Source organism: Sphaeramia orbicularis, chromosome 22 (genome assembly GCF_902148855.1).
Source record: "Sphaeramia orbicularis chromosome 22, fSphaOr1.1, whole genome shotgun sequence".
NCBI lineage: Eukaryota > Metazoa > Chordata > Actinopteri > Kurtiformes > Apogonidae > Sphaeramia > Sphaeramia orbicularis.
In genome coordinates this window covers 33,720,477-33,747,043 of record NC_043978.1, presented here as the reverse complement: position 1 = coordinate 33,747,043, position 26,567 = coordinate 33,720,477, and the positions used below count along the sequence as shown (strand labels likewise).

Below are 26,567 nucleotides of genomic sequence, written 5' to 3'. Positions count from 1 at the left end.
AAACTTCCACAGATATTTTTCTTAGATGTTTCTGACTCAAAACAAAGACAGTGAAAAACTGGAACTTGATTGCTTTTTAATTTTAGATTTCATTATGTAATAGCAAATGTGCATGTTTCACAGATGTCTATGAATGAAAACCTCACATTACACTGGTCTACAATTATCTGCATCAGAGATCAACTGTTAAATCTAACCTACTTTACCAAGATGAACTGGAAAACAAATGACAAAAGTGCTGGCTGGCTCATGTTTTTAAAATATACAACAAAGTGTAATAACATATATAAATATATTCATATATATATCTGTATAGATTTATATATTTTGCATTAGAAGGAATCAGAAAACTGAAAGTATTGTAATGTGCAGACAGTGTTTTGAAGTACAACTCGTAGCTCTGAGACAAATATTCCTCTTGAGTAAAACCCATTCTCTCATTCGATAGAATTTCACATTTTGACTCAATACAGTGTCTTGAAATGACAGCCAAGTAGCACTGTAGACTTTATTAGTGACCCAGATTTTTTAAGACACGTTTATAAATACCTGTCATGCATTTGGGACAAACCCCATAAGACCTTTTATTTCTGTATAACAAAATGTTCCTTTTATAAAGTTTCTAATATTGTCAGTACTGTCTGTTGTCACTCTTTTGCACAGTGTGTGTGAGGTTTCGTTTCACTGATGTTAAAGTTTCAGTGTGTGTTTGCCCCTACCTTGGCAGGTATGTGTTTAGATTTTTGTGAGCTTGTGGGTATATGTCAAGACTGCCGTTGCCAGGGGATGCTGCATGACGTGGCCCCATAGTCCTGAATCGAAGACTCAGAGTCTGCAGGCTGGAATGATAGCTTGGGGGGTCACATCTCTGAGGGGCCCAGAAGGACCCCCTCATACCACACCTCCTTTCAGACCCCAGAAACCCCTGCACACCAAGCCATACTACCTGCGAACTGTCTAAACCCGCACCAACAAGAAGAGTCTAATGTGCAGTTTAAAGTTATGTAAAAGTTAACACATTAAATATGACAATGCCATTTATTTACAATATATGTTTTATACTTTTCATTAAGAATAGTCTTTTTACAGCTCATTTTCAGCAGCTGCAAAATCTATATTCTCATTTCTAACAATTTAGCAAATGAGCATCATCAACAAATACATTCTTGTCTTTTCAAGCTGTTAGTGGGCAGCTTTCCAGCATTTTTAGCTGCATTTGTTTTGTTAGAAATGGAATATTATGGGCAAAGGAAGGAGGATGACAAAAAGCAGCCAAAAAGGTGACAAATGAGCTCCAGGGAACACACAGGTAATTGTTTAAAAAGGCGTTCAGTGTTCATACTGAGAGGTGAGTTTGAGTAGCTGGAGGCCTTTTCATTTAGTTTTCTGTTTCACTGAATTTTAATGTGGTTTGTTACATACTTTTGAGCAACAAACCAAACAAAGTGTTTATTTTTAAGTATACTGATGCAAGATCAAGTAACTTCCTTTGTTTAAATGTTGCTGGATTCTGGCAGTGATGTGATTATTACAGATCATTGCATCTGTTTGACAGCTTTTAACTGCACCCAATATTATTTAATGGGATCTCTTTTAATAAGCCCCTTTGAGGTTTTTTTAATCCCACCAGAACATTTTTTTTTTTTTCAATTTCAAGTTGTTTTTTATTTGTGTGTACTCAACAGTTATGAGCAAAGTGGGTTTTACAGCAAAACTTTGCGCCCATGCTGTTAGTTGAAGAGCTGTCAGACAAAGCAGAGTTGTGTTTTCCGCAAACAGTGTTTAAGAAGAGAGGTTTTATGTGAGTTCTGAAAGACGTGTTTCATCCGTGCAGCAGTGTGTTTAGCCATGTGCATGTTCGCAGCAGTGCACGGCAGAGGAAGAGCCAGCAGAGCCCATTGAGAGCAGATTCAGCCCAAAGCCAAGGCCGTATCTGACACAATCCCAGTCCACGGGATGTGAAGACCCTACCTTTGGCATCATGTATCAAACACACAAGTACTTACACTCACTGTCTGCACCTCAGTCTGGATGTTGGCCTTCTGCCGTCGGAGGTCAGACCTGATAAATCCTGTAATTTACAAAAACAGAAATGTGGACAGTGATAACTTTTCTTTGTAAGTGTATGGCACTCTGTAATGTTAAATATCAATTTCATATTTTTTTCTTTTAAGTTTTTCTTACTTTTTTAAACTCACCAGTACAATCCAAAATACTAAGGGGTTTCTCCACAACTTATATCATGCTGAATGTTATAATTTGAGTTGTTTCAGAGTATACCAGAGAAATTACAGTGTTAATGCACAGCTACTGTACACCAAGAAGTAAATGAATCTTTAAAAATAATAGGATTTTTTTTTCTTACAATGATTAACTTTCTCAACCATCACTTCTCTTCAGGTTTTTAGTTGTGTATGTTAACACAAGTGAGAAATTCTAAATACTTTGCTTTAATCTGTTATTGGTTTTGCAGTTTTGTGACTGCTCAACAGTGACTCTTGAAGCACTGTCTCTAAAACGATAAACATTTGCAGCCAATACATTTTCAGATTTTGCTAAACAGAGTGTACGCTTCAGACTAAGTTTCATCAGATGTGGATGAAACTTTACAACCTGATCAACAAAAAGGTATAATTTGAATATCTTCCTTTCTTTTGGAGAATATTTTGAGGGTAGAAACAACTTTTTTCAAGGTATTTGCTACATTCAGAAAACACATTTGCAAACTGTCATACAGTCAAAGCTACTGAAAACTGTTTCCCTGCACAGTCACACATGTTTTTCATTGATATGTGAGTGTGTAGTTGGTGCCTCATGTCGTTATTCAGATGGTGGCTTGTGTGTACTGTATTGACACATAAATACAATTTTTTACAAGAGTTTGACAAGTTGTCAAAGAATTGTTTGCTTTTGCAAAAGATGTATGAGGCTTTGCTGGTTTTGTGTAACATTTCGTGGTTAGCACATACAGTTTTGTAAAAAGAGTGTCACACATAGTGTCCAGAAGCAATGAGAAACAACTGTTTTAAAAGCAACTTTATCCCCATTCTCAGCCTAACTCCAACCACAGCATGATTCTGAAAACTAATACAAAGTTGGAAAGAAGCTGAGTGTCTGGATGTGAGACAGGAGGTTTTCAGGGACATGAATATGACAGAGAATCATACTCTTACACTTCTGCAGAACTGTAAGAGGCTGTGAATTGGTTAATTAGTTTTAGTGAGTTTATATACTAGCATCATCTCCTGAGAAAAGCCCGCCAAAACAGTAAAATCACCATCTATTTAAGTTTGTGTTATATTTGCAGTATTTTTACTTATTTTTTTCCAGTCACAGTCCTTCCCCACAGTGCCCTGAAGCCTCTTAAACCTACTAGAGGTTTCCAACTGGAAAGGCCATTCTGTCCCTTGTGTTGTTGTATCAATGTGGTGTTTTAATACTTTTTTCCACATTTAACCAAAGTCACAAATTAACCAGTCGAGCCAGTGGCTTTACAAAGCAAACTCACTGCCCTTGTGTGAGTCCAGTGGTTCTGATATAAGGGTTGAATTTGACCCGTCAGAAAACTAAAAATCTGACTGAAGGACTGGTGAACTGACAAGAGGCAGTAACATTGATTTCATTGATTCAGAGTTTTTATGACAGACAGTATACGTGTCAACCAGCATGCAGCCTGCATGATATTTTTGTGTTTCAGGTACATGGGCCAGATGTGGCCATCGAACAGGACGGGGGGATGTTTAGCTTGTCACTTTGGTGGCAGCTAATCGGGGTCCTTTTAAACATTAAACCAGCATGCAGCCGGTTTCAGTCGCTCCTGCCTTTCTCGTACTTTTAAACTTTTTTCTCCTTACTTACTTCGTCTGTGTTTTAGTACTTTAGTTGACAATAATTTGTCCCTAATTTGCCCCTGGGATTAAGAAAGTATTCTGATTCTGATGATTCATGACATAAGAGTCTTACTAAATGTTAAATTCTGCTTCACCATAAATGTATAAAGGCTCAAAGAAATGTTAAAACAGGAAGTGGTGAGTCGATTAGTATAGATTTGTCAACATTTCTGTGTGTTATTACCAATAATGATGTGTTATATCAAAATTGAGTCATATAATTATGTTTACAACACAAAAAAATATGTTTCAGTATTTGGTATTGGTTAAAACATTAAATTGTTTTATGTACAGATACAGATTAAATTTATTGATTCCCAGAAGGAAATTCACTTTTTGATCAGCTTAACCCATAAAGACCCAGCGCTACTTTTAAGTCAGTTCCCATATGAAATTTTCTCTATATTTAACCTTTCTTCAGTGACTTATCACCATATATTAGAAATATTATTCTCTGTATTTTGTAATTTATCAGTACAAATCATGTATTTTCCTATATTTAATTTACTGATCATGAAGATGTTCATAAAAGCTCAGACTAAAGTTGAGGGTTATTATATCAAAAAAAGAGAAAACTGCAGAAAAACAGATGTTTTTCAGTAAAATATATCGTTAACTGAACATAAACCAAACATTTCCATCCACTCTCATTGATCAAACTCAATGTTTTACTGGTGAATCAATGTTGTAGAAGATGACAGTGTTTCCACGTTCACTATGGAGCCGCTGAACGTCCAAATGGGTCATATCTGATGACCATGAAAAGTTGAGACACTGCATTTTACACCACTTACTTATATGTATTGACAGAATTAGTGGATCAACAGGTATTAAACATTTTGGGTCAGTAGATGATTTCGGTCAGTGATGGATGTTTGGGTCTTTATGGGTTAAGAAAATAAAAAGAAAGAAAGAATGAATCATCAGACTGAGGTGTTGTATCCTGCATCTTAATGAGGTTTTGTGGTTTGTCTGGTTTGTATTAAAATGTGTACTGCCTTTAATAAAATTTGACCACTAGGGGGCAACCTTATTCCACAAAACTGTACATCTATGCCTAAGTATCTCTAGGACTGTAAACACAATGCACAATACTTCATGCTTTGTTGCAGCTCCATCTAATACTGTGCAAATGTACTGTATTACAGTAACACATGTTCAAAGGTCCCTGCTGTTGTTCTCTATTGAGAGCACAGAGATTCGCAGGGGAGACAAATCTAAGGTTAATAGTTACCTGTCATTACTGTTCCTATTAGCAGAAAGATACACAGGAAGATGTTTCCTGCTACAGTGCCCCAGTGGTCGATAATCTTCCCTTGAGAGATGGTGAAAATGATTCCAAAGATCTGAAATGAAAAGAGATTTGGGAAATGTTTACAGAGCACCTTCAGGACTGTTCTCTTTAGGTGTGAGCATGTGAACATTTGCACACCTGAGCTGAGCAGTTCAACAGTCCAGATGAGGTTCCCTCTGATTCTGGGTAGGTGAGTTCGACTGCAAACTCGAAGCCCAGAGGCAGATAACCCGTCATGAAGAAGCTGCAGACACACACACACTTTACTTTGAGCTGCAGAGGAATATGAAACAGCTTCACACATGCAAAAACCTAAAGTAGGACAAGAATAAATTGCAGTAGAACACATCCTGTCTGGGTTTCAACTATTTAAGTCGCACAAAGGAATTGCTATGGAAACCAGATATGGGCATAATCAGCTTACCACAAATAGCAATAATAACTGTAAGGACAAAGCTCTTAGACTGGGGAGTTTGAGGACCATTAATGTAAAAAAAAAAAAAAGGAAGCAAAACAACACAAAATGAAGAGAAACAGTTTCCCAGAATGTTTTAAGACACGAGCAGGAGGATTTCAAGAGCTGGAATTAAATGTGACACACGGGATTGATCATAATATCAAGATTGAGTCACTATCAGACCATCAAACCTTATCTATAGTGGCCGTGTTAAAAGCATGAAAACACCATTAACTGTAACCATGACGTCAGAAAGCGCTAGATTATGCTTACATCTTAGTTCCTACTTTTATATTGTTACACAATTAAGTACATTTTCATGACTTTACAGAAAACATATGTATGTATGGATCATTACTTTGTGCGAGGTGGTTTAAAATACAGTAAATCATACAGAGAACCATTACATGCTGGCTAACAACCTATCTGGGATAATATTTACCCGCATTTTGCACGTTATTATGGATTTTTCCACAGTGGCCTTTACTCTTCGCTGTTCATGTACCTACCCTAAGACTCCAGCTGTGATGAACACCACCCACAGGTGACCCAGGTTGAGGGTGAAAGCATAGACGAGCATCCCAATCAGAGACATGAGATACACAAACAAGGTGGTCTGTCTGCAGAATGGCAACAGGAATAACAGTCATTATACTGTGAAAGTGCACATTTTCTCAAACGTTTTACAGACACTCAGAACAGTGTGGAATTAAATGCACTTTACTGGAATATCAAAATGTCAATAATAGAGTCTATATTTGTAACAATGAGAGAGAGGGATATTGAGGCAGCAGCACACCATCTATAGCTAATTCATATATAAAGTAAATAAGCCTTTTTATTTATTTATTTTTTTAAATTGTGTTAATCTTTTATGTCATTTTGGTCTTGTGGCTTTTATATCCTTTTTGTCTGGTTACATCTTTCATGTTGTTTTTTTCTATTTACGTCTTTGAAGTTATTTTTTTTCTTTTGTCTTTCATACTGTTCTGTTCTTGCATCTTTTATGCCTGTTTCTTCATCTTTTCTTGTTCCATTGTCTGTCATTGTCATCTTGTGTCTTTTACATTGTTTTCATCTTGTTGAATCATTTGTCATTTTCATCTGTGATTTGTATGTCTTGTTATATCTTTTGTGTCTTTTTCTTTTTTTTAACCTTAACCAAAAAACAGTAGGATGTCACAACTCCGAAGAAGGTACCATGCTTTTCCTCTACTCTAATAGCTCTACTATATCCACCCCTTGCTTATGTCTGGGAGTTCTGGGCTACACTAGTTTTCTGAAATAGCCTTCTTAGCAGCAACAAGGTAGCTTTGGGTTTTTGTTTTTGTTTTTTTTTTTGCAAATCCTCTCTCATTAAACCAAAATAAAGAAGCTTAACATTATGGGGAATTTCATATCCCAGTGTCTTTTACAAAACCATAAATATTTGTCTCCAAAACATTTGATTATTCATGACACATTATTATTTTTTGTTATGTCCTATGGCTTTTACATTGCTATTGGTTTGTTGCATCTTTCATGTAATTTTTTGTATGTTTTCTTCTGGTTGCATCTTTTATTCTTGTCTCATGTTATGTATAGGTTTTTTCGGCTTTTTATTTAGAATATAACATTTTTACAAAATGACAATTCTTTTAAGAAGGTCCCATAATGATAGCATGTTCTGTTTCTGCAATGTAAGTAATACATTCCTTCTTTTTAAGTAAATACAGCTTCTCTCATTACATTAAGATCAAGGAGCTTGGCATTATAAGAAATTTCATATAACATATAAAACATAGGCATATCTTTCTCTAAAACATACATGACATTGTTTTTTCTTATTTGGATGTTTTATGTAATTTTCATTTTGTGATATTAACCCATAAAGACCCAAACAACCACTGGCAACCAAAATCATCAACTAATCTAAAATGTTTAATAACTTCTGATCAACTAAACCTGTCAATATGTTGAAATATCTCAGCTGAAATGCAGTTATTCATCTTTTCATGGTCATCAGATATGACCCATTTGGATGTTGAGAGGTTCTGTAGTTACCATGGAAACACTGTCATCTTCTACAATATTGATTCATCAGTAAAACCCATGGAGTTGGATTAATGACAGTGGATGGACACACTGGGTTTATGTGTAGTTAATGAGAGATTTTGTTGAAAAAGTCACATTTTCCTCATTTTTTTTTCTTTGTTTCTGATACTATGACAATTAACTTTAAACCTAGTTTTTATGAACAGCTATATGATCTGTGAATTAAATATGGGAAAATACATGACTTTTATTAAAGACACGCAAAATACAGAGGATAATATTATAATAAATGGTGATAAATTGCCTAAGAAAGGCTAAAAAGAGAAAAAAATGAATTTGGGAACTGACGGAAAAGTAACACGGGGTCTTTATGGGTTAACATTGTTTTTTTCTTATTTGCATGTTTTATGTAATTTTCATTTTGTGATATTAACATAGTTTTTGTGTTTTTGCATCCTTTATACCATTATCTTCTATTAAGACTGAAGCCACTCTTCTATTTCACATGGATTCTAAACTGTCTCACTATTTTAATTAGGAAAATGTCATATAACACATTATTGCAGTGTATTGTTCTCTGAAAACAGTTACTACAATAAAAACACCTCTGTGACCCGCTTTGGAAAGGCAGTGCCAGAGTAAAACAATATTTTGACTCTCTGAAGACCACTTGTCAAGCCCCACATAAACAGGCTTAACACCACTGATGCTGTCTCTTGTACAACCACGCGTAAGATATTGCTCCCAAACATTTTTTTGTTAATATAACTTAGTCCTTTCAGTCTCTCCCACATCTGACAATGGGAGCATGAGGGTCAACAACATGAATCTGGGCCCGGTTGCTTTGACAGCTAAGTATCCTAATGGCATGTTAAGAATCTGAGGATCAGAATGGTTTGCATGCCAGAAAACTGTCGTGTGTAGAAGGGCAGAACCTGCTGCTATTACTGATTTACAGATTAAAATAAAAAATAACCGAATAAGGGATCAGGTAATAGTGATATATATTCATTTTTAAGAAAGCATTATTACTGTTTTTATGCTTGAATGTAGTGGCACAAGGCCTGCGATGCGACCTGGGAGGACCAGTAGAGTACACACTGTCAGTTCTGATAAGCAGAAATGGACGTCAGATATAAAACTCGACTTCCGCTGGATTCTCATTCGTACCCACTTTGACCAAACGGTTTAATTCACTCAGACATCTCTCTCAGATATGAATGGATGAATGGATTTAAAAGACACTCATGCAAGGAGTCCATGTTTTAAAGCTAACATAGCTAACACTTGAGCAAACAAGAGGAACTGTTGACCCTGAAGCCTTCAAGTTACATCTGAACACATCCTGTTTGAGCTCATGAGTTTTCGGTTTACAGGGAATATATTATTTGTTCATTCACTATCTGAACAATTGGAACTGTTGACCCTGAAGCCTTCAAGTTACATCTGAACACATCCTGTTTGAGCTCATGAGTTTCGGTTTACAGGGAATATATTATTTGTTCATTCACTATCTGAACAAACAAGAGGAACTGTTTACCCTGAAGCCTTCAAGTTACATCTGAACACATCCTGTTCATGAGGTTTTGGTTTACAGGGAATATATTATTTGTTCATTCATTATCTAAACTGCTTAGTCCTCAAGAGGTTTGCGAAGGTGCTGGATGCCATCCCAGCTACCCAGGAAGTATATAAGACAAAAAAAAATAAAGTACGAGTGCTGCTGAACCTTGTAGCCAAAAGAAATTAAAGATATTCTCCATTTCTATCAACAAAAGGGGGATTTATTTTTCAAAGTGTTAATTTCTATTTAGCTTAATTTTGTGATTGTACAGGTAGATTTTATTCATGTTAAGAAAATGACAAGTTTTATTTCAGTTTTGTTCAGTTTTTTTGCTTGATTTTTTTTTACTTATACAAGCTGAAAACGATAGGGTGAAAGAACCAATAATGTTAAATATGATTTGTTAACCCATACATCATTAAAAAATGGAATTAGACTGTTATGGTGCATTTTTATTAGAAGAAGCAGTATAGTACAGACACTGCAGTACAAACAGATGAGAAAACAGAAAACAAAGATGATTCTACTTGCACTTCTTTGTTTTTATTTCATGTTGTTAATTATAAACTTATTTAGTTTTTATTTACTGTGCATGGCTTTAATAGTCTCATCTTTATTGTCTATAAAATAATTTTTTCAGTGCTAATTTTGGCCTCAGTTACAGTTTCCATTCATTCTAATAACTAAAAGACAGGTCTTACCTGTAGCTTTTGGTCTTGTCGAGCCAAATGCCACATATGAGGGATCCCACCATACCAGCAATGATAATGGTGAGGCCGATTCTCCCAGCATTCACCTCTTCACCCTTTGAGGAAAAACATCAACACTTCAGCTCTGATAGACAATATAAGATACAGACCTGATCAAAATCTTAAGACCAGTTGAAAAATAGCTAGAATTTACCTTTTGCATGTTTGGATCTCAATGAGGTTTTAAGTAGAGCTACAATATACAAAAGCAAGAAGGGGGAGTGAGACAAAAAGCACTTTGAAAAAGTAATTTATTGAAAACAACAAGTAAACTGAAATAGGCTGTTTATCAGCTGATCAAAAGTTTAAGACCATCGCTCAAAAAATTACAAAAAACTCTCCAAACCAGAACAAAAAATTTTCTCAGTAGGACTCAGTAATGAGTAGCTCCACCGTTCTTGTTAATCACTTCAAAAATTCGTTTGGGCATGCTTGATGTGAGTGTTTCCAGGAGGCTGGTGGGAACATTGCTCCAAGTGGTGAAGATGGCTTCATGAAGGGCATCAACTGTCTGGAACTGATGGCCATTTTTATAAACTTCCCTTGCCATCCATCCCCAAATGTTCTCTATTGGATTTAAATCAGGGGAACATGCGGGATGGTCCAAAAGAGTGATGTTATTCTCCCTGAAGAAGTCCTTCGTCAAGCGAGCATTGTGAACTGCAGCATGGTCCTGTTTTTAAACCCAGCTGTTACCACACAGACGAGGGCCCTCAGTCATGAGGGATGCCCGCTGCAACATCTGCACGTAACCAGCCGCCGTTTGACGACCCTACACCACCTGAAGCTCCAGTGTTCCACTGAATGACAAAGCACCCCAGATCATGATGGACCCCCCTCCACTGCACCGGGTAGAAAACATCTCAGGTGGAATCTCCTTGTCATGCCAGTAACGTTGGAAGCCATCTGGACCGTCAAGGTTAAATTTTTTCTCATCAGAGAATAAAACTTTTTTCCACCTTTCACTGTCCCATGTTTGATGCTCCCTGGCAAAGTCTAAACGGGCAGTTTTCTGGCGTTGTAGGAGACGAGGTCTTTGAATTCGTTTTTGTTTTTGAAACCCTTTTCCCGCAGATGCCGTCTGATGGTTATTGCGCTGCAGTCAGCACCAGTAAGGGCCTTAATTTGGGTCGAGGACCGCCCTGTGTCTTGACGGACAGTCAATCGGATCCTCCGGCTCAGCACAGGTGTAATTTTTTTGGGTCTACCACTTGACTTTTTTGTTCCATAATGCTCAGGATCTGTCAAAAAATTTAGAATGACTGTCTTACTGTGTCCAACTTCAGCAGCAATGGCACGCTGTGAGAGGCCTTACTTATGCAGCTCGACGATCCGACCACGTTCAAGAAGAGAAAGCTTCTTAGCTTTAGCCATTATGAGGGAATGACCGTGTGAATGTCTGACAGAAAATGAGAATTTTGAGCAGATTTTGGCTTTTATAGCCTGCAGTCTTAAACTTTTGATCAGCTGATAAACAGCCTATTTCAATTTACTTGTTGTTTTCAATAAATTACTTTTTCAAAGTGCTTTTTGTCTCACTCCCCCTTCTTGCTTTTGTATATTGTAGCTCTACTTAAAACCTCATTAAGATCCAAATGTGCAAAAGGTAAATTCTAGCTATTTTTCAACTGGTCTTAAGATTTTGATCAGGTCTGTAGCTGTGATATTTTACATCGTGCCGTTATCTTGTCTTGGACGCTGTAAGTCATAACAACCAGAGTCCCAGACTCAGTGTTTCTGTGTCAGGGTCATCTCAACTACAGTTTTATAGATGTCAATGCAACAGAAGTAGTGACAAGGCTCACTTCCAAATAGAGGCGTCAAGTCCAACCCATTCAGGTTGTGCCCCATAAGACATTAGTTCTATAAAAACTGTATTACATTCAAAGATGAGAGACAGAAATGAAGTTTTCAACCCTTAACCTTTGTAGATCTGGATTAACTGGAATTAGGGCCATGGGATGGACTGGGATTGGGCCTTGGTGTATGTCACAAAAGAGGGAAAGAAGGAGTAATAATATGAGAAAGAATATAAAACAGGGAGTGAAAGACAAATACTTAGATTTAGGAAGGCGCATGTGTTCCTGTGGGCACACTGGGATTTACCGGATAGTGTTCAATGATCATCCGGTTCAACAGCGTAGAAACAGCGTAGAAGCAGCCGACGTTCAGCCCTGCAGAAAAAAACAAACTGTGTCTGTCCATTTCAGAAAACACCTGTAGGGAAAGAAGACACTCCAGATGGGACATCTTGCCTCCCTCTACAAATAACCTCACACATCAAGTGCACAGTAGCCTCAAGACTTTATCAAAACTTCAACATAGTTCCAACATTTACAGATTACACATTTCATATTTTTTACACTCATCATAATTCAGCAATGACCTTTGAGTCTTTAAACACTTAGATGAGTATGTGACACCTCAGAGGACCATTAGATCAATGCTACACGTGTGCACTAATGACAAATCCTCATATCTGTACAGTATCTGATAAAGGTGAGTTTAAGTATCCAGACAGAAACATAGACTTTAAGGCGTCTTTGTTGCCCTTCACCCCAACATTGCAACATCTGTGACCTATGATAAGAGTATGTTATTACTGTAGGGAATGACCTGTAATGAAGACATCATGAAATGACTCACAATGACTGTCCTCATGATATCATACTGTGTGACCATTCTATGAACCAACAGCATGTTTATATGAGTATTTTTAAAGCATATTACAATCATCTGTAAAAGAAAAGAGTCAAGCCTTAAGATTCTTCTGAACTGTATGTACTTCATGCATATGAGCTTCCTATGCAAATATTAATTCTTGCTACTTATACACTGAAAGGGAATTTTTAGACAAAAGGCTCAAAACCATGTAAACAAAGACACCAAAAGAACAGCTATTTTTAGCCACTACAGGCAGCGATGTTCCAGCTTTGAAAGAGTCATAAACGTTGCATACTTTGATTAAAGCTGTTAGGTTTGGTTAGCAGCATTTCATTTTGACAAAGAAGTGTGATGTTCATGTCCACCTGCCGTGTTTTATTCGGCTGCTGAGCAGAGCTTTCATACTCTGACCAAAACTATAAAAATGTGCTGATGATTAGCTTCTATTAGAGACAGATAACTTAATGATTTTTGTAAATTACTTGGTGCTGATTGAAGATTTTTGCTAATAGTAGGGTTTTCAACCACTCAATTACTTACTTTGAGGGAAAATAAAATGTTCTGTGGTTAATTTGATATTCAGTTTCAGAATTAGTGATTCATTACAATGACTTTTGATTGATTTATTTTTACGAAAGGGGCTATTGACACAGTACTATGGTAAAAAATATCCGTTTGTCTATTACCACAGAGCCAATCAGCACCCTCATTATATCATGTGTAGACTGGTAACTTGTCTGCCCACCTTCTTTAGCCTCAATCTCACTGACTGCACAGAGCAAACACCATAAAACAACATATAGAGCATTTAAAACAATAATTCCTATTCTATTCTATACTACATACTATCACTAATTTTTCATTTCTTTGATCAATTGCCAAAATACTGTGGTAGCAAAATGCACAAAAGAATGCATTGAAGTATATGCCATCTATCACCACAGTATTGTGGCAACAAGAGCTTAATGAGTTCCTGTAACAGTATTAGTGACTGGCTCTAGTACAAATGCTGACATTTGATTGTCTCTGTGGCAATAGACAAACTGATATTTTGTGCCACAGTACTGTGGCAGGAGCCATTGCCTTATTTTTATTTCTATACTTTTACTTCAAGTTATATGTTTTCAAGTTGCATATTGCTAATTTCCAGCCATTTAAGTTTTAGCAGTGCTATCTGCAGATGAATCGACCTCCTCCTCCTAATCTGTGGTCACTCTGTCAGTCTTTAAAAAGGGATGGGACCCACCATAGCTGACCACCAGAAGCATGAAGTTCTTGTTCCGCAGCAGCCTTAAGATAGAGGCTGTGTAGGAGTACTCATCAGCAGAGATGCTCTGGGCCTGAGCCTGAGCCTGGCTGGGAGGGATCTCTGGTTTCTCCTGGAACACTGGAAAACACACAAACAGATACACAACATATTTCAGGCTGGGATAATTTACTGTCTGCTCCACTATCGGCCAGTGCAGACTCAGACAGAGGTCAAAGGTCAGTGTGAAGGTAGAGGATGTACGCTCTGACAAAGGTGTAGTAATGCTGGAAGATAAACGTGCATACTCACATGCTGTTGTACAATAACAAATAAGTGATTGACAGTCTTTTATAGATAAGTCTCCTGACCATGGCCGGTCCACACTGATATGGATATTTTTCTGTGCACCCAATGTTTGTTTTACAAAATATACCTATTCACACCAAAAAAAACAAAACAAAACTAGAAGCACTCGGAGAGCGTAGACCTCCGCCAAGGCTGATCAGTGCCCCCCCCCGTGGCCCCCCCACACCAAGGAGGTTATGTTTTTGCCAGGGTTTGTTTTTCTGTCTGTCTGTCTGTCTGTTTGTCTGTCCGTTAGTGTGCAACATAACTCAAAAAGTTATGGACAGATTTTGATGAAATTTTCTGGTCTGCGCACCCCCCGTGGGCCCCCCCACCCCCAATCACCACCAAAATTTAATCATTTCTTCCTTATCCCATTTCCAACAAACCCTGAATATTTCATCAAAATCTGTCCATAACTTTTTGAGTTATGTTGCACGCTAACGGACAGACAAACAGACAGACAAACAAACCCTGGCAAAAACATAACCTCCGTGGCGGAGGTAAAAAACGAGTACATACCACTACAAACATACAAACACTCACACTAACCATTATTTCTGGTGGACTTTAAACTGTGAACACCAGATATCTTCAGGTAATACTGGATGCAGCGGACTCAGTGGCTCTAGTCGGATGTAAACTCGAGCAGCAACAAGTTACATTACAAACTGACATTACTGTAACCGTTGATTTGAGTTGTCAAAAGGCTCTTTATATCATTTAGAATTTGCCACAACGCTGCACATAAGTCTGTCTCCTACACATGTCTGTGCTGACCATGAGCTACCACAGGTAATACACTGACTTACACATTTATATGACTTATATTTGATGTTTCAAGTACATGTTCATTACACTGAGCACCATTATACATGTGAGAGTTAGAGTGGCCACTATCGTTTTGTGCTCGCTTATTTTCTTCCTGTCCACATGGATACACATGGAAAAAAATCACTTTCTAAGACATTGTAACAAAGTGTCAGTTTTAATGACCTAAAATGCTGTTCAGGTGTGGATTAGAGACCCTAATATGAAGGAAAATCTTCATGTCACAAAATATCCTATTATTTACTTCCACATGGTTGCTCACACCAAATACTGAACACACCTACTGTCAATAACCCTATAACCCACAGCAACAAAAACAAAGAACAGCATGACATTATACAAACCAATGGCAAAGTAAATGTTTACTTCATTGGTACTTCTATAATACTACATATTTGTATGTTTCTTTTTCTTTTTTTATCAACATCCACCTTTAATTTGGACAGGAAACAAACAAAGACTTACCTGTGTTATCTGCAATGCTATGTCTTGCTAGCATAATAAGGAAATAATTAAGTATTATTATTCACTGTACAACACCCCATAAGTAATCCACTTTTACAGCATGAAAATGTTTACTGTTGTATTTAGGAGGGCAACAGATATGATTACTAGTAAGTTAAGTAAATCAATATGCTTTTCAGGCTAGATTTCACATCAATTATTTGTCATCAGTATGAGTAATAACCGATTTGTGGATTGGATCAACTTTAAGAAAACTCCAACACAAAATTTCACTAGAATTAAGTTGACTGTCAAATTAAATAAAAAGTGCAAGTAGTGCATTATTAAATTAATTTTGTTTATCTGATTAAGTACATTAATTTGTAATTTTTTTTATATAAACTAAATTAATTTGATATGAGACTTTAAAAATAACTGGAAAAAAAGTGACAGTCTGAGTCAGCTATAAGTCATAGCCAATGATAGATCAAAATAATAAAATCGAGATATAGTCAGTTAATGCTGCCATAAAAAAGGAGGCTATTCCATAAAACATGTTAAAAACTTGAACAGACCATCCCACATCATCAGAGTTTGAGTGTTAGGATATGTTATGTCTCTGAATTCACATCTAGCAGAATGGAAACACCTGTGGGAAGTTCCTCCTACTTCTCTTAGTATCAGGTGAAAGAGGGATTGAACAGGAGCTGCAAGGAAATAATTCCATGAAACACTTGCATGGTTCCCCATGATCCCTGCTTGTATTTCATGTTGTGTCCGAACACATCTCATCAAAAAGGTGGACAATTACAGCAATTACTGCAGCTGCTCATCTAGTGGCCTGCAATGCTGTGGAGGTTTCAGAAGAAAGCACATCTCCACACACTCAGGAAGACTCAGTTTTCCAGTAGTGCTGTTGCCTGAGGAACTGAACAATACATAAGAACATCTACTACCTAAAAATAAGTCAGTGTATGTCAAACTCTGGAGCCTAATGTTTGAAAAATCCTGCTAGAAAATCCTGTCCATAAATATAATCACAATACCTCTTAAATAAATCAGATCCCCTTGGTGCGAGGTGGCAGCTTTGTCAAAGCATGAGTCCTTCCTTTACATATTTTCACAACCATGACTGTGGGACTTAAATGACATTGAAAGGGACTCATGGGACTTGTTACTGCATGAGTAAAGATCCCATCAGGTCTTAACTACTGCATGAGCCTTTAGACAGTCATGCTGCCTTGAAGACCTACCAATGACAACGAGGATGAAGATGAGTGTAGCTACTCCGGCGCTGATGTAGAACATGATTCTGATGTGGTACGCCAGCTCATCCATGTCTTCCACATTAGGCACAAGGATCGGTGGGATCAGGAAGCCGATGGCGATGCCCAGCTGTAGGTGAGAGGCACATGATTAAAGAAAACAGCATTCAGCTCCAGGAAGTGGACATCATTAAAGAGGCGGTGAAACAAAAGTGAAAGAGGGTTGAAATAAAGATTCAGGGACAAGAAGGAGCTGATACTTCAAAAAAGATGGAGTAATGCTGCTTGTGAAAAAAGAAAAGCAGCTAAAGTGCAAAGTTGAGTGACTATGAGTGACTGGTTAACCCTGAATTTGTTAGCAGTGCATGCTTTGGTACCATATGTGGTGCTGAGTGAATAAAACATGTTTGATGTGATTGTGAAATAGGGCTGTGCAATGTCAATGTCATGGATAACTCATGACTTTATTTTTATGAGTTATGTTTACATGTCTTTAAAATACAAAAATATTTGTCTTTGTTGGAAACTACACCATATGGATAAAAACACTGGGACAAATCACACCTTGAGTTTATGGGACCTCATTTCTGTTGAATACAAATATTATCATAAAAGATTTTCATGTCAGTTGCTGTCAGACATTTTCACAATAAATGTCAATGTCTTGTAAGTTTAAAGGCTGATTTCTCTTCTTAGTGAAAGGTGAAAAAAACAGATGGTTATTTGTTGTTTGAGATGACTGTTTATGGTCAGAATGTGAGAAATATTTAAGAAATATAGATGCAAAACATTTAAAGCAGTATTCATGAATAAAGAAATTCAACATGAAAAATTAAAAGTGAAAACAAACTCTAAAGAATTTTGTAAAAGTAGCTATAAATTAACCCTAAAGGTAAAAGCAAGCCATTTACAGTAATGATATTTACAGAATTATAAAATTCATTCCACTATTTGTCTCGATCATTTTTTAGTCTAACACCCTAATAGCAGTGAAACATCTGAATTCAATGTGTCCCAGTACTTCTCTCCACATAGTGTATGTTCTTATACATGCAGTACCAACAAAACACATTTACAAAAAAAAAAACAGCGTTTCCATTAGTATTAATGTGCATTAGTTTAAAAATAAACCAGCACTTGAGTGTTGACTGGAGAAAACTTATTGGAAAAGGCTGGATTCTGAGTTTTTGTTGAACCAGAACAGAAGCATTAAAGCTATATCGTATGATGTGGCATTTTTACACTTTTCTTTTGTCATCTTAAAATGCTCCTAATAAGTGTGTGTCAAACTAAAATGTAAAAGAAATCCACCAGGTATTGAAACTCAAAAATGTTTAATTCTCATATATTTCTAATAAAAGTCTGACCAATCATTTTAGTCGGTCCGAATGAAATAATTGGCCGAACCTGACTGAGCCTCCTGTCAATCATCCATTACTGCCGTCCAGCATCCGATCCACTATCGCCGTCTCACATCAGATATGTGTCCCTCTGAATCTGACGCTTCACTGGCACTGCTCCTCCTGTCACTGACCACAGTCTACTGTCTAGGATGTGTATGGATAGAACTGACATGCACATGTGGAAGGGAAAAAACGGATTTATGAACAGAAACAACAACTGAGGGGCACAAACAGGAGTCTGATGAATGAAGGATGGAGATAAAAGTCCGGAAGTCAGCTGTACTGGACTGAACAGGTCTGCATAAAGCTCAGCTTTTATGACGGTGGGACTCATACAGGTACATGTACATGGTGTCACACAATGTAGGATTATGTGGATGATAATTGTATGGACTATGAAACTTAAAATGTCCATGGAAAATTCGCGGAGGCCGCGCGTTCACAGTGCGCGCCCATCCCCTGGGCACTACAGTGAAGACACTGACCCAGTACTGCACAGACCAGGTCTACTGATGGAACAGGAGCCGCGGGCCCGCGGCAGGTGGATGATGTATCTGATTACTGAGGGAGGGGTCCGCGGACACGCCAAACGGACCAGACCTCCACCTCTGCTTCCTACTCCGTTTCCGTCGCGCATCAGATTAGAGGAGGAGGAGCCTCAGTGCTCAGGCAGAGGGAAGGGGGCGGGGCTTTGGAGGGAGGCGGGTTGTTCATGTTCAAACTTTTACTAAGTGCTGTGAGAAATGCCACATCGGTAGGTATAGCTTTAATGTTGATTTACAATTTAAGCAAAAACCTAATTCATTAAATTCATTCAATATATTGCCCGGCCCTAATGTGAAATCTTAATTTTTTTTTTTCCAAATATGCCTACTGTGAGCAGACCTTTACCAACCCACCCCCTCCTCCTCTACTTTCAGTGTCCAGTCACACCTCTTGTCTACATTTGGTCTAACGGGGAGGAACTAAACTTTCTAAATGTGAATACCACATGAGAAGTGCCCACTTCATCTGCTTCCTAGACCCACCAACCGAGGTTCCTCCGCTCTAGGGGAAAGGTAAGAGAAGGAAAAGGGCAGAAAGTGACGAAAACATGTTCCTTCAGGAGGAACAAATTATTTGAACAGTATCTGAGGAAAACATATGCACAGATACACAAAGTAATAAACATGGCAGACTCCTTTGATCCTCGCATCACTACAGATGTGCACCTGATATCTTCAACAGGTTACACAGACACTGATGGTGCTACTGCATCTGAGTTATCTTCTTAAACTGCTGTTCACTTACCTTATGGTCATTTTGCTAGAGAATGCTTTTTAAAACTGACTGGAGCCTAAAAGCAATCCCTACAACAGAAAAACTGTACATGAATCTTCATTCAATCACACCCAAAGAACAGACACTGAACCCAATTTTTTGTTAATTAGTGCAAGCCTTGACATGTTGTCAAAAATATGCAAATTGAGTTTATTCCCAATTAGTCAGTATCAAGGATGGCATCTCTTATGGAGTTAGTTTTGGCACACAGACTGTTGTTGAACTGTTTGATCTTCAAAGCATCCCTGGCCTTTATGGAAATCCCACCTACTTTTTCTAAATTTGAACTATTTCTAAAAACCTAAAGGGATATGTAAACTACTTCAGCACGAAAAGTTGGAGGCATCAGGTTCAGGACCGGAGCCAAAGAAATAAAGTCGTGTTGAGCAAGTAAACACCACTAACGATGTGTTCTATTATGCTCAGCGGCAGGGAGCAGGACGAAGGAACATAACAAAAACAGGCACAACAATGGCCGGTATGCAGTGTTTGGTGTAACACAGGTGAGAGAGGACATACTTCAAAAAAAAACAAAAACAGATTGACTTCAGAAGTTTTACAGCAACAGAGGAATTTGTATATCTATATGGTTTTAAAGAACATGTAGAGATCACAAGCATCCAAATATAGTTTTCAAAAACAAGCACTATTGTATTTGTTCTCTGATTGTTAACATTGGCTCAGACAGAAAGAATAACTAGAACTGGATTTAATAATGATGTCCCCTCCCTTTAGTGCATCAAAACTATGCCAGCTTCTGCTAAACTTTTTAATTTGTTTCCTCTGTTATAATTCTTTAGTTATCTTCTATGTTGGTATTCAGAAGTTTCAGACAAAATAAGACAATGTCCTGTGCAGATCTGCACATTTAATCAAACTGCAATCACAATTTCAATGTTAGTCTGTGCTATTACATTACCAGAAAAGGATGCAATATGAAGGTACAATGCAATGTAGTGAATATTTTAGCATTTTTTAGATTACTTTAAGTCTGTATATTTGATTAGGAAATAAACAAATGATCAGTAATCTGTACATTTTCCTTGATAATCAAGAAAAGTGGCATCTAATCACAATATTGCCCATGATCGCCCTCTCCTGAGGCTCCCAAACTCCCTCTCCACAGACACAGCATTCTGAATGTAATCTAATTGTACAGTTAATTTATGCAAGCCATGGCAGCTTGTTGAGAAGCAGACGTTCAAGAAGTGGAAGACAACCCGCTATGCCTTGCAAATTCCCCCAGCTAGGAAGAACAAACCACACACACACACACACACACACACACACACACACATACAGATATAAATCACTTTAAACATTTCTGCTCAACAGGTCTCTCTCTTTGTATTTCTTTCCTTTTCTCTTTAGTTTAGCGAGATAGTCCTGCTGGATCTTTTAACTTTGTGTCAGTTTGGGAAGGTCCTGTCACACCTACTGCCTGTGTACATGGAGAATTTGTGTTGACAAGAAAAGCAAACAGAACCTTATTGGGACAATCCCTAAATGCTCTCTCGATGATCACCTCAAAGTTTTTTAATTTGCATAGAGCTTAGGGTTAAGGTCTTATGGGCCCTCCTCACTATACATGTCCTGTTGACTGTCCTCCCTCTTGATTTATGCTTAGAGGAAGCTACAAAAAAGGAAGTGGTATAATGAAAAAGTAAAAAAAAACTTCCATGGAGTGCTTGTTTTGTGTTTGCATAACCTGTATGTATCAGCTGATACGCCAACTTCCTATGTACCATGTGAGTGAAAACTGCCAGCCTACTCACTACGCAAGAGGTAAAATTTCAGAGAACTGAAACTGTCTGACTGTAATAAGTACATTAAACTCCAGTTAAAACAGAGCACTTATCTATGATCTCTTTCACTTCTGAGAAGTTGACACTGCCATCAGCTTTACATTTTTGCTAGCAGCAAAGATGTAACTCTCTCGTCAGTTATGCTGAATTATGAAAATAGTTGGAGAAATAATTTACACAAAAGAGAGACGGAAGATAGCAGGCAGTGATGTAACATAACATGTACCTGTCTATTTGCAGTGCTAGTCTGTAGGAAAGATAGAGCTTACACAAAAATTCTGTTCTTTCAACACCTGGAAAGACATACAGAACTATAGCCTACACACCCTGGCATGTGTGTTTTGAGCAGGTACAGAGACACACCTGGTTTCCCAGAACGCCGATGGAACAGGCGGTGGACACCTCCTGCTGCCCAAACCACAGCGAGGCAAGTCTGGACGGGATGCCAAGGATGTAAACAGTGGCGACTGAACACACAAACTGCCCAAAGAAGGTCATGATGAACATGTTGGGGTCTGCCGTGCCCGTCTTGATCCACGCCCCAATGCAGTTGAAGGCCGAACCGACCACCACCACGTCCCTGATGCCTCGGTTCTCGAGAAGCCACATGACAGGAAGGATGAGAGGGATGTAGGTGAGGAAGTAGATCATAGAGAGCCAGTCGATGGCCAGAGTGTCAATACTGTAGAAGTGCATAAAGATGTTGCTGATGATGCTGTACTGCAGCCACATGAAGGCATTGCTCATGGAATAAAGACTAAAAATGAAGAGCATGACCCAGCGTCGCTTGTACAACTTGGTCTCCATCAGTGGGAACAGCTGATCAGTGTCCAGAGCAGAAGGCTCCAAGGTGATGCTGCTCTCTCCCAAAGGCAGGTGGTGGTGGTTGTATTCTCCCAAACTGGGTCTCTCTGCCTGTACAGAGCCGTCATTTATTGCAACCTTGGCGTGGCTGTCCATCCACTCGTGTGGGAATTCGTCCTTTGCACTCATACTCCTCCCACCAAAACTGTTGACTTTTCCCTCAGATTTCAGATGCACTTAATAGCTGCAGGAAAGAGCAGACATTTCTTCTTGTGTGCGCTTTCTTAATATGGTGGCATTTAGCTGAAACACCCCTCCCACACAACAGGTATAGGCTACATAGGTTTACACACAAGAGGCAAGCTCACCTGGTGTGCAGATTACTGATAATTTCCGCTCCTGATTGAACAGATTTGGATTTGGGCTGCAGTTTTAATGCGATGCCCAGTGCTGAAAAGGCTTACATACCAGACTGACTGTACCAGTGGGAAAGCTCACTGGCCTGATCGAGTATTTAATAGCTCTTTAGTCATGTGGTGGTTTTCTTTCTGGGTTTTTCCCCTAAACTCCTCCTTCCAGTTTATGTGATAATATGAACTGGCACTTGATTGCAGGCGGTGAACTTAAGGCAGACAAGGAAAACAACTTTATTATATTAACTGAAGCATATGTCACATGCTGTGCATAAATGTGTTACAAGAGCTAAAGTCCACTCAGAGTGAAGACTTAAAAAATGCAAGTTCATCTAAAAACATTAGAAGCACAGGTTAACTGCAAAAGTCACAGTCTGTCATTGCTCATCAAACATAAACTATATGTTATAAAAAAAAGCATATTTTTCAAAATTGTGCAGGTAGGCTACAATATGTGTAGACTTATAAAAGTGCAAAGCAAAGTACACTGTCTAACTCTGCCTGTATTGACTAGCAGCTTTGTCCATCTATCATCATATTAGAATAAAGCTTTGAGTGCACATTAATATTAAATCCTATATTTTATACTTTAAAACAAGTTCAATTTTTTTTTTTTTTTAATTCAGCATGTATGTTGTCGCAGTAAAGAGGAAGTACGCTCCTGTGTTCTAACATAAAGTGACAGTATCCGACTGTGATTAGGTGATTAAAGTAGAGTGTTTGCGGTTCCTACATTGGATTTACTAAAGCCCAATCACTTCATATTACATCTCCTGTCCGTAAAAACACCACACTGCCAGACCTGAAGCTGGTTGATTCACTGAGTTGGCTACACACACAGTGCAGTCAGAAAGTAGGCCTATTACCACAGTGATACCTTTGTGGTTATGTTCACTTTCATCACCCTCGATTATAATAAACAAAATACTTTCAGCTTTAATTTGATGCTGTTTGTGTCGACATCAGGTCATCAATATAGTAGCAACGATGTAAGGGGTCTAAACATTAACAGCATGGCACTGCATGTAAACACATGTTTTGTTAATGCTTAAAGCAGCGTATGACTTTCATCACTAATTTTTCTTCAGATTTGTAAAACCTGAGTGATAGCCTAATTAGCACTAATCCATTAGTTTTTCCCTGCTTACGCACCTAAATCACTTCCCTCATGGTGAACAACTTCAAAGATGACTCCATCACAAGCAGTCTGCTTGTTTAGATAGCAAAGCGTTACGTCACTCAGGTGTTTTCGGAAGTGCATTGTGGTAATGGGAATTCTACGCAGCTGCAGCACCAACAAACATGAAGACAACAAGCAATGAAACTATGTCCGCTACCGGGTCAGAAGAAATGGAAGGAATCACTGTAAGTTAGCTGTCATCTTATAATACGGGTCAGTTTCATTACATGCCATGACATATTCCAAAAATGCCATGAAACTGATGTCTACATATTGTTTTTCGCGATCACACACCCTGTATGACAAGCTGCAGCTCCGTGGAATTCCTATTCCCACAATGCACTTCGCAACAAAACTTCTGGAAAGGCCCGAGTGACGTATTGGTTTGGTTTGTAAATAAACGGACTGCTTGTGATGGAGTCATCTTCGGAGGTGTTCACTGTGAGGGAAGTGCTTTAGGTGCGTAAGCACAGACAGACTAATAGATAAGTGATAATTACAAATGTGACAAAAAATTGGTGATGAAAGTCATACGCTGCTTTAATTACAATTTTTTTAAGCATTAATCATACAACAAGACCAAGTACAAGGTCTAATGCTAATATATTTAATTTGCTCTCAATTAGCAATTAATTAATGAGCAATTAATAACCGACTAATTTACATGTATTATTCAGACAGGACAATGAGAAGAAAACCTGGTCACTGTGATAAATGATAACAGGTCAGAGGGTGCACAGAGGAATTATAATTCTGGGCATCTTTAGGTTGCTTTCGAACAACTTTTAGAAGTTTTACACACTTGCACTCACTTTGTGGCGCATAGTTTAACATACCTGACTTAAAGGAGTGATCTTTAACCTTCAGACCTAAACAACCATCAGCAAGGGCAGCTACAGATCTAAAGTGTTTAATAACTTCTGCACCAATCAATACTATCGATCAATACATCAAAATATTTCAGGTAAAATGACTTTTTTCAGTTTTTCAGTGGCATTGGACGATATTAAAATGCTCTATAGTGAATATTTAAGTACTGTCATCTTCTGCAACACTGATTCACTCGTTCAGGGGCCACATACAGCCCATTTTGATCTCAAGTGGATCAGACCGGTAAAATAATAGTATAATAACCTATAACTAATGTCAACTCCAAACTTTTCTCTATGTTTTACAGTGAAAAAAGCAAAATTCCATAATGAACATGTTTACATCTACAAACTATCCTTTAAAAAATGTGAATAACATGAACTACTATGAATAACCTGAAATTTCTAAAGAGTTTATCATTTACACGTGTACATTACAACTTACAGATCACAGTGGATCTACAAAGGCACAAAACATTTAGAAACAGGTATAATATTGGTAAAATTGAACTTATTTTATTTTATTTTAGGTTAGGGTTATTCACATTTGTGTGAAAGGATAGGTTGTAAAAGAAAATTTTACTTTTTTTTTCCACTAAAAAGTTACTATAGGTATTATTTATAGGTTATTAACCCATAAAGACCCAAACAGCCACTGATGACCAAAACCATCTACTGATCTAAAATGTTTAATAACTTCTGAACCACTAAACCTATCAATATGTTGAAGTATTTCAGGTAAAATTCAGTTTGTCATCTTTTCATGGTCATCAGATAGTACCCATTTGGACATTCAGTGGCTCCGTAGTTACCGTGGAAACACTGTCATCTTCTACATCATTGATTCACCAGTAAAACCCATGGAGTTTGACAAATAACAGCGGCCGTATACACTTGTTTTATGTTCAGTTAATGATGTATTATGCTGAGAAAGTCACTTTTTCTTCTGTTTTCTCTGTTTTTGAAATAATAACCCTCAACTTTAATCTGAGCTTCTATGAACATCTACATCAAGGGTGTCAAACTCATTTTCTTCCGGGGGCCACATCCAGCCCAATTTAATCTGAAGTGGGCCGGACCAGTAAAATAATAGCATGATAGCCAATTAATAATGACAACTTAAATTATTTTAGTGCAAAAAATAACATTCAATTATGCCAATATTTACATTTACAAACTATCCAAACAAAAAGGATGTGAATAACCTGAAAAAATGAAATTTGTTAAGAAATGTGATTACAATTTTAATAATATTCTGCCTCGACTTATCATTTCCACATATGCATTACAGATCAGATTTTACAAAGGCACAAAACATTCAGTAATAGGCAGAATATTGTTAAAATTGCACTTAATTTAATTCAGACATTTTAGGTTATTCACATTTTATTGTTAAAGGATACTTTGTTAATGTAAACATTTTCATAATTTAATGTTTTTTGCACTAAATCAAAGAGAAAAAAATTGGTGTTGTCATTATTTATAGGTTATTATGATATTATTTTTGAGTTGATGCCCTAACTTGGACTTTGCAAATTCATCCTGTGGGCCAGATTGGACCCTTTGGTGGGCTGGTTTTGGCCCCCGGGGTGCATGTTTGACACCTGTGATCCACATGACAAGTGAATTAAATATAGGAAAATACCTGATGTTCACTGAAAAAAACAAAACATACAGAGGGCTGTCATAATAAATTGTGATAAATCAATTAACCCGTTCATGCATAAGTCACTCCAGTGGACAGTTATTCTCCAGCTGTTCTCTTGTATATTAATGGGTTTTGTTGTTTTAGTTCCATATCAGCCAACACAGTGGACACTTACACACCATCTCATACCCTGACATTCATACCATGACTGTAACTTTGCTGTTCTTGATAAACCTGATCTCCAGTGACATGTTTTAGTGTAAATCAGTTGTTATTTATTAGACAAAAAGGGTTTTTGTTTTTTTTTTTGTTTTTTTTTTTTTGCATATTATCTCCATG

The 26,567-nt window shown here is 37.6% G+C and overlaps 1 protein-coding gene across 6 annotated transcripts in view; it reads right to left on the bottom strand.

The window, feature by feature from the left end:
- flvcr2a (FLVCR choline and putative heme transporter 2a) overlaps positions 1-26,567 on the bottom strand; it is a 32,687-nt gene that overhangs the window by 1,568 nt on the left and 4,552 nt on the right. The window contains exons 1-11 of one of the 6 annotated variants that reach the window (XM_030126574.1): positions 22,487-22,764; positions 21,678-22,362; positions 16,775-16,916; positions 13,899-14,039; positions 12,095-12,162; positions 9,941-10,044; positions 6,151-6,261; positions 5,323-5,428; positions 5,125-5,236; positions 2,007-2,071; positions 720-839 (exon numbers count right to left, since the gene is read on the bottom strand). In XM_030126574.1, coding sequence (XP_029982434.1) covers positions 765-839; positions 2,007-2,071; positions 5,125-5,236; positions 5,323-5,428; positions 6,151-6,261; positions 9,941-10,044; positions 12,095-12,162; positions 13,899-14,039; positions 16,775-16,916; positions 21,678-22,307 — 1,554 coding nt within the window. In that variant the 5' untranslated portion in view covers positions 22,308-22,362; positions 22,487-22,764 and the 3' untranslated portion in view covers positions 720-764. Of the gene's footprint in view, positions 1-719; positions 840-2,006; positions 2,072-5,124; positions 5,237-5,322; positions 5,429-6,150; positions 6,262-9,940; positions 10,045-12,094; positions 12,163-13,898; positions 14,040-16,774; positions 16,917-21,677; positions 22,765-26,567 lie in introns of those variants that run through there. The other 5 variants (XM_030126575.1, XM_030126573.1, XM_030126577.1 and 2 more) reach the window with 5 other exon arrangements.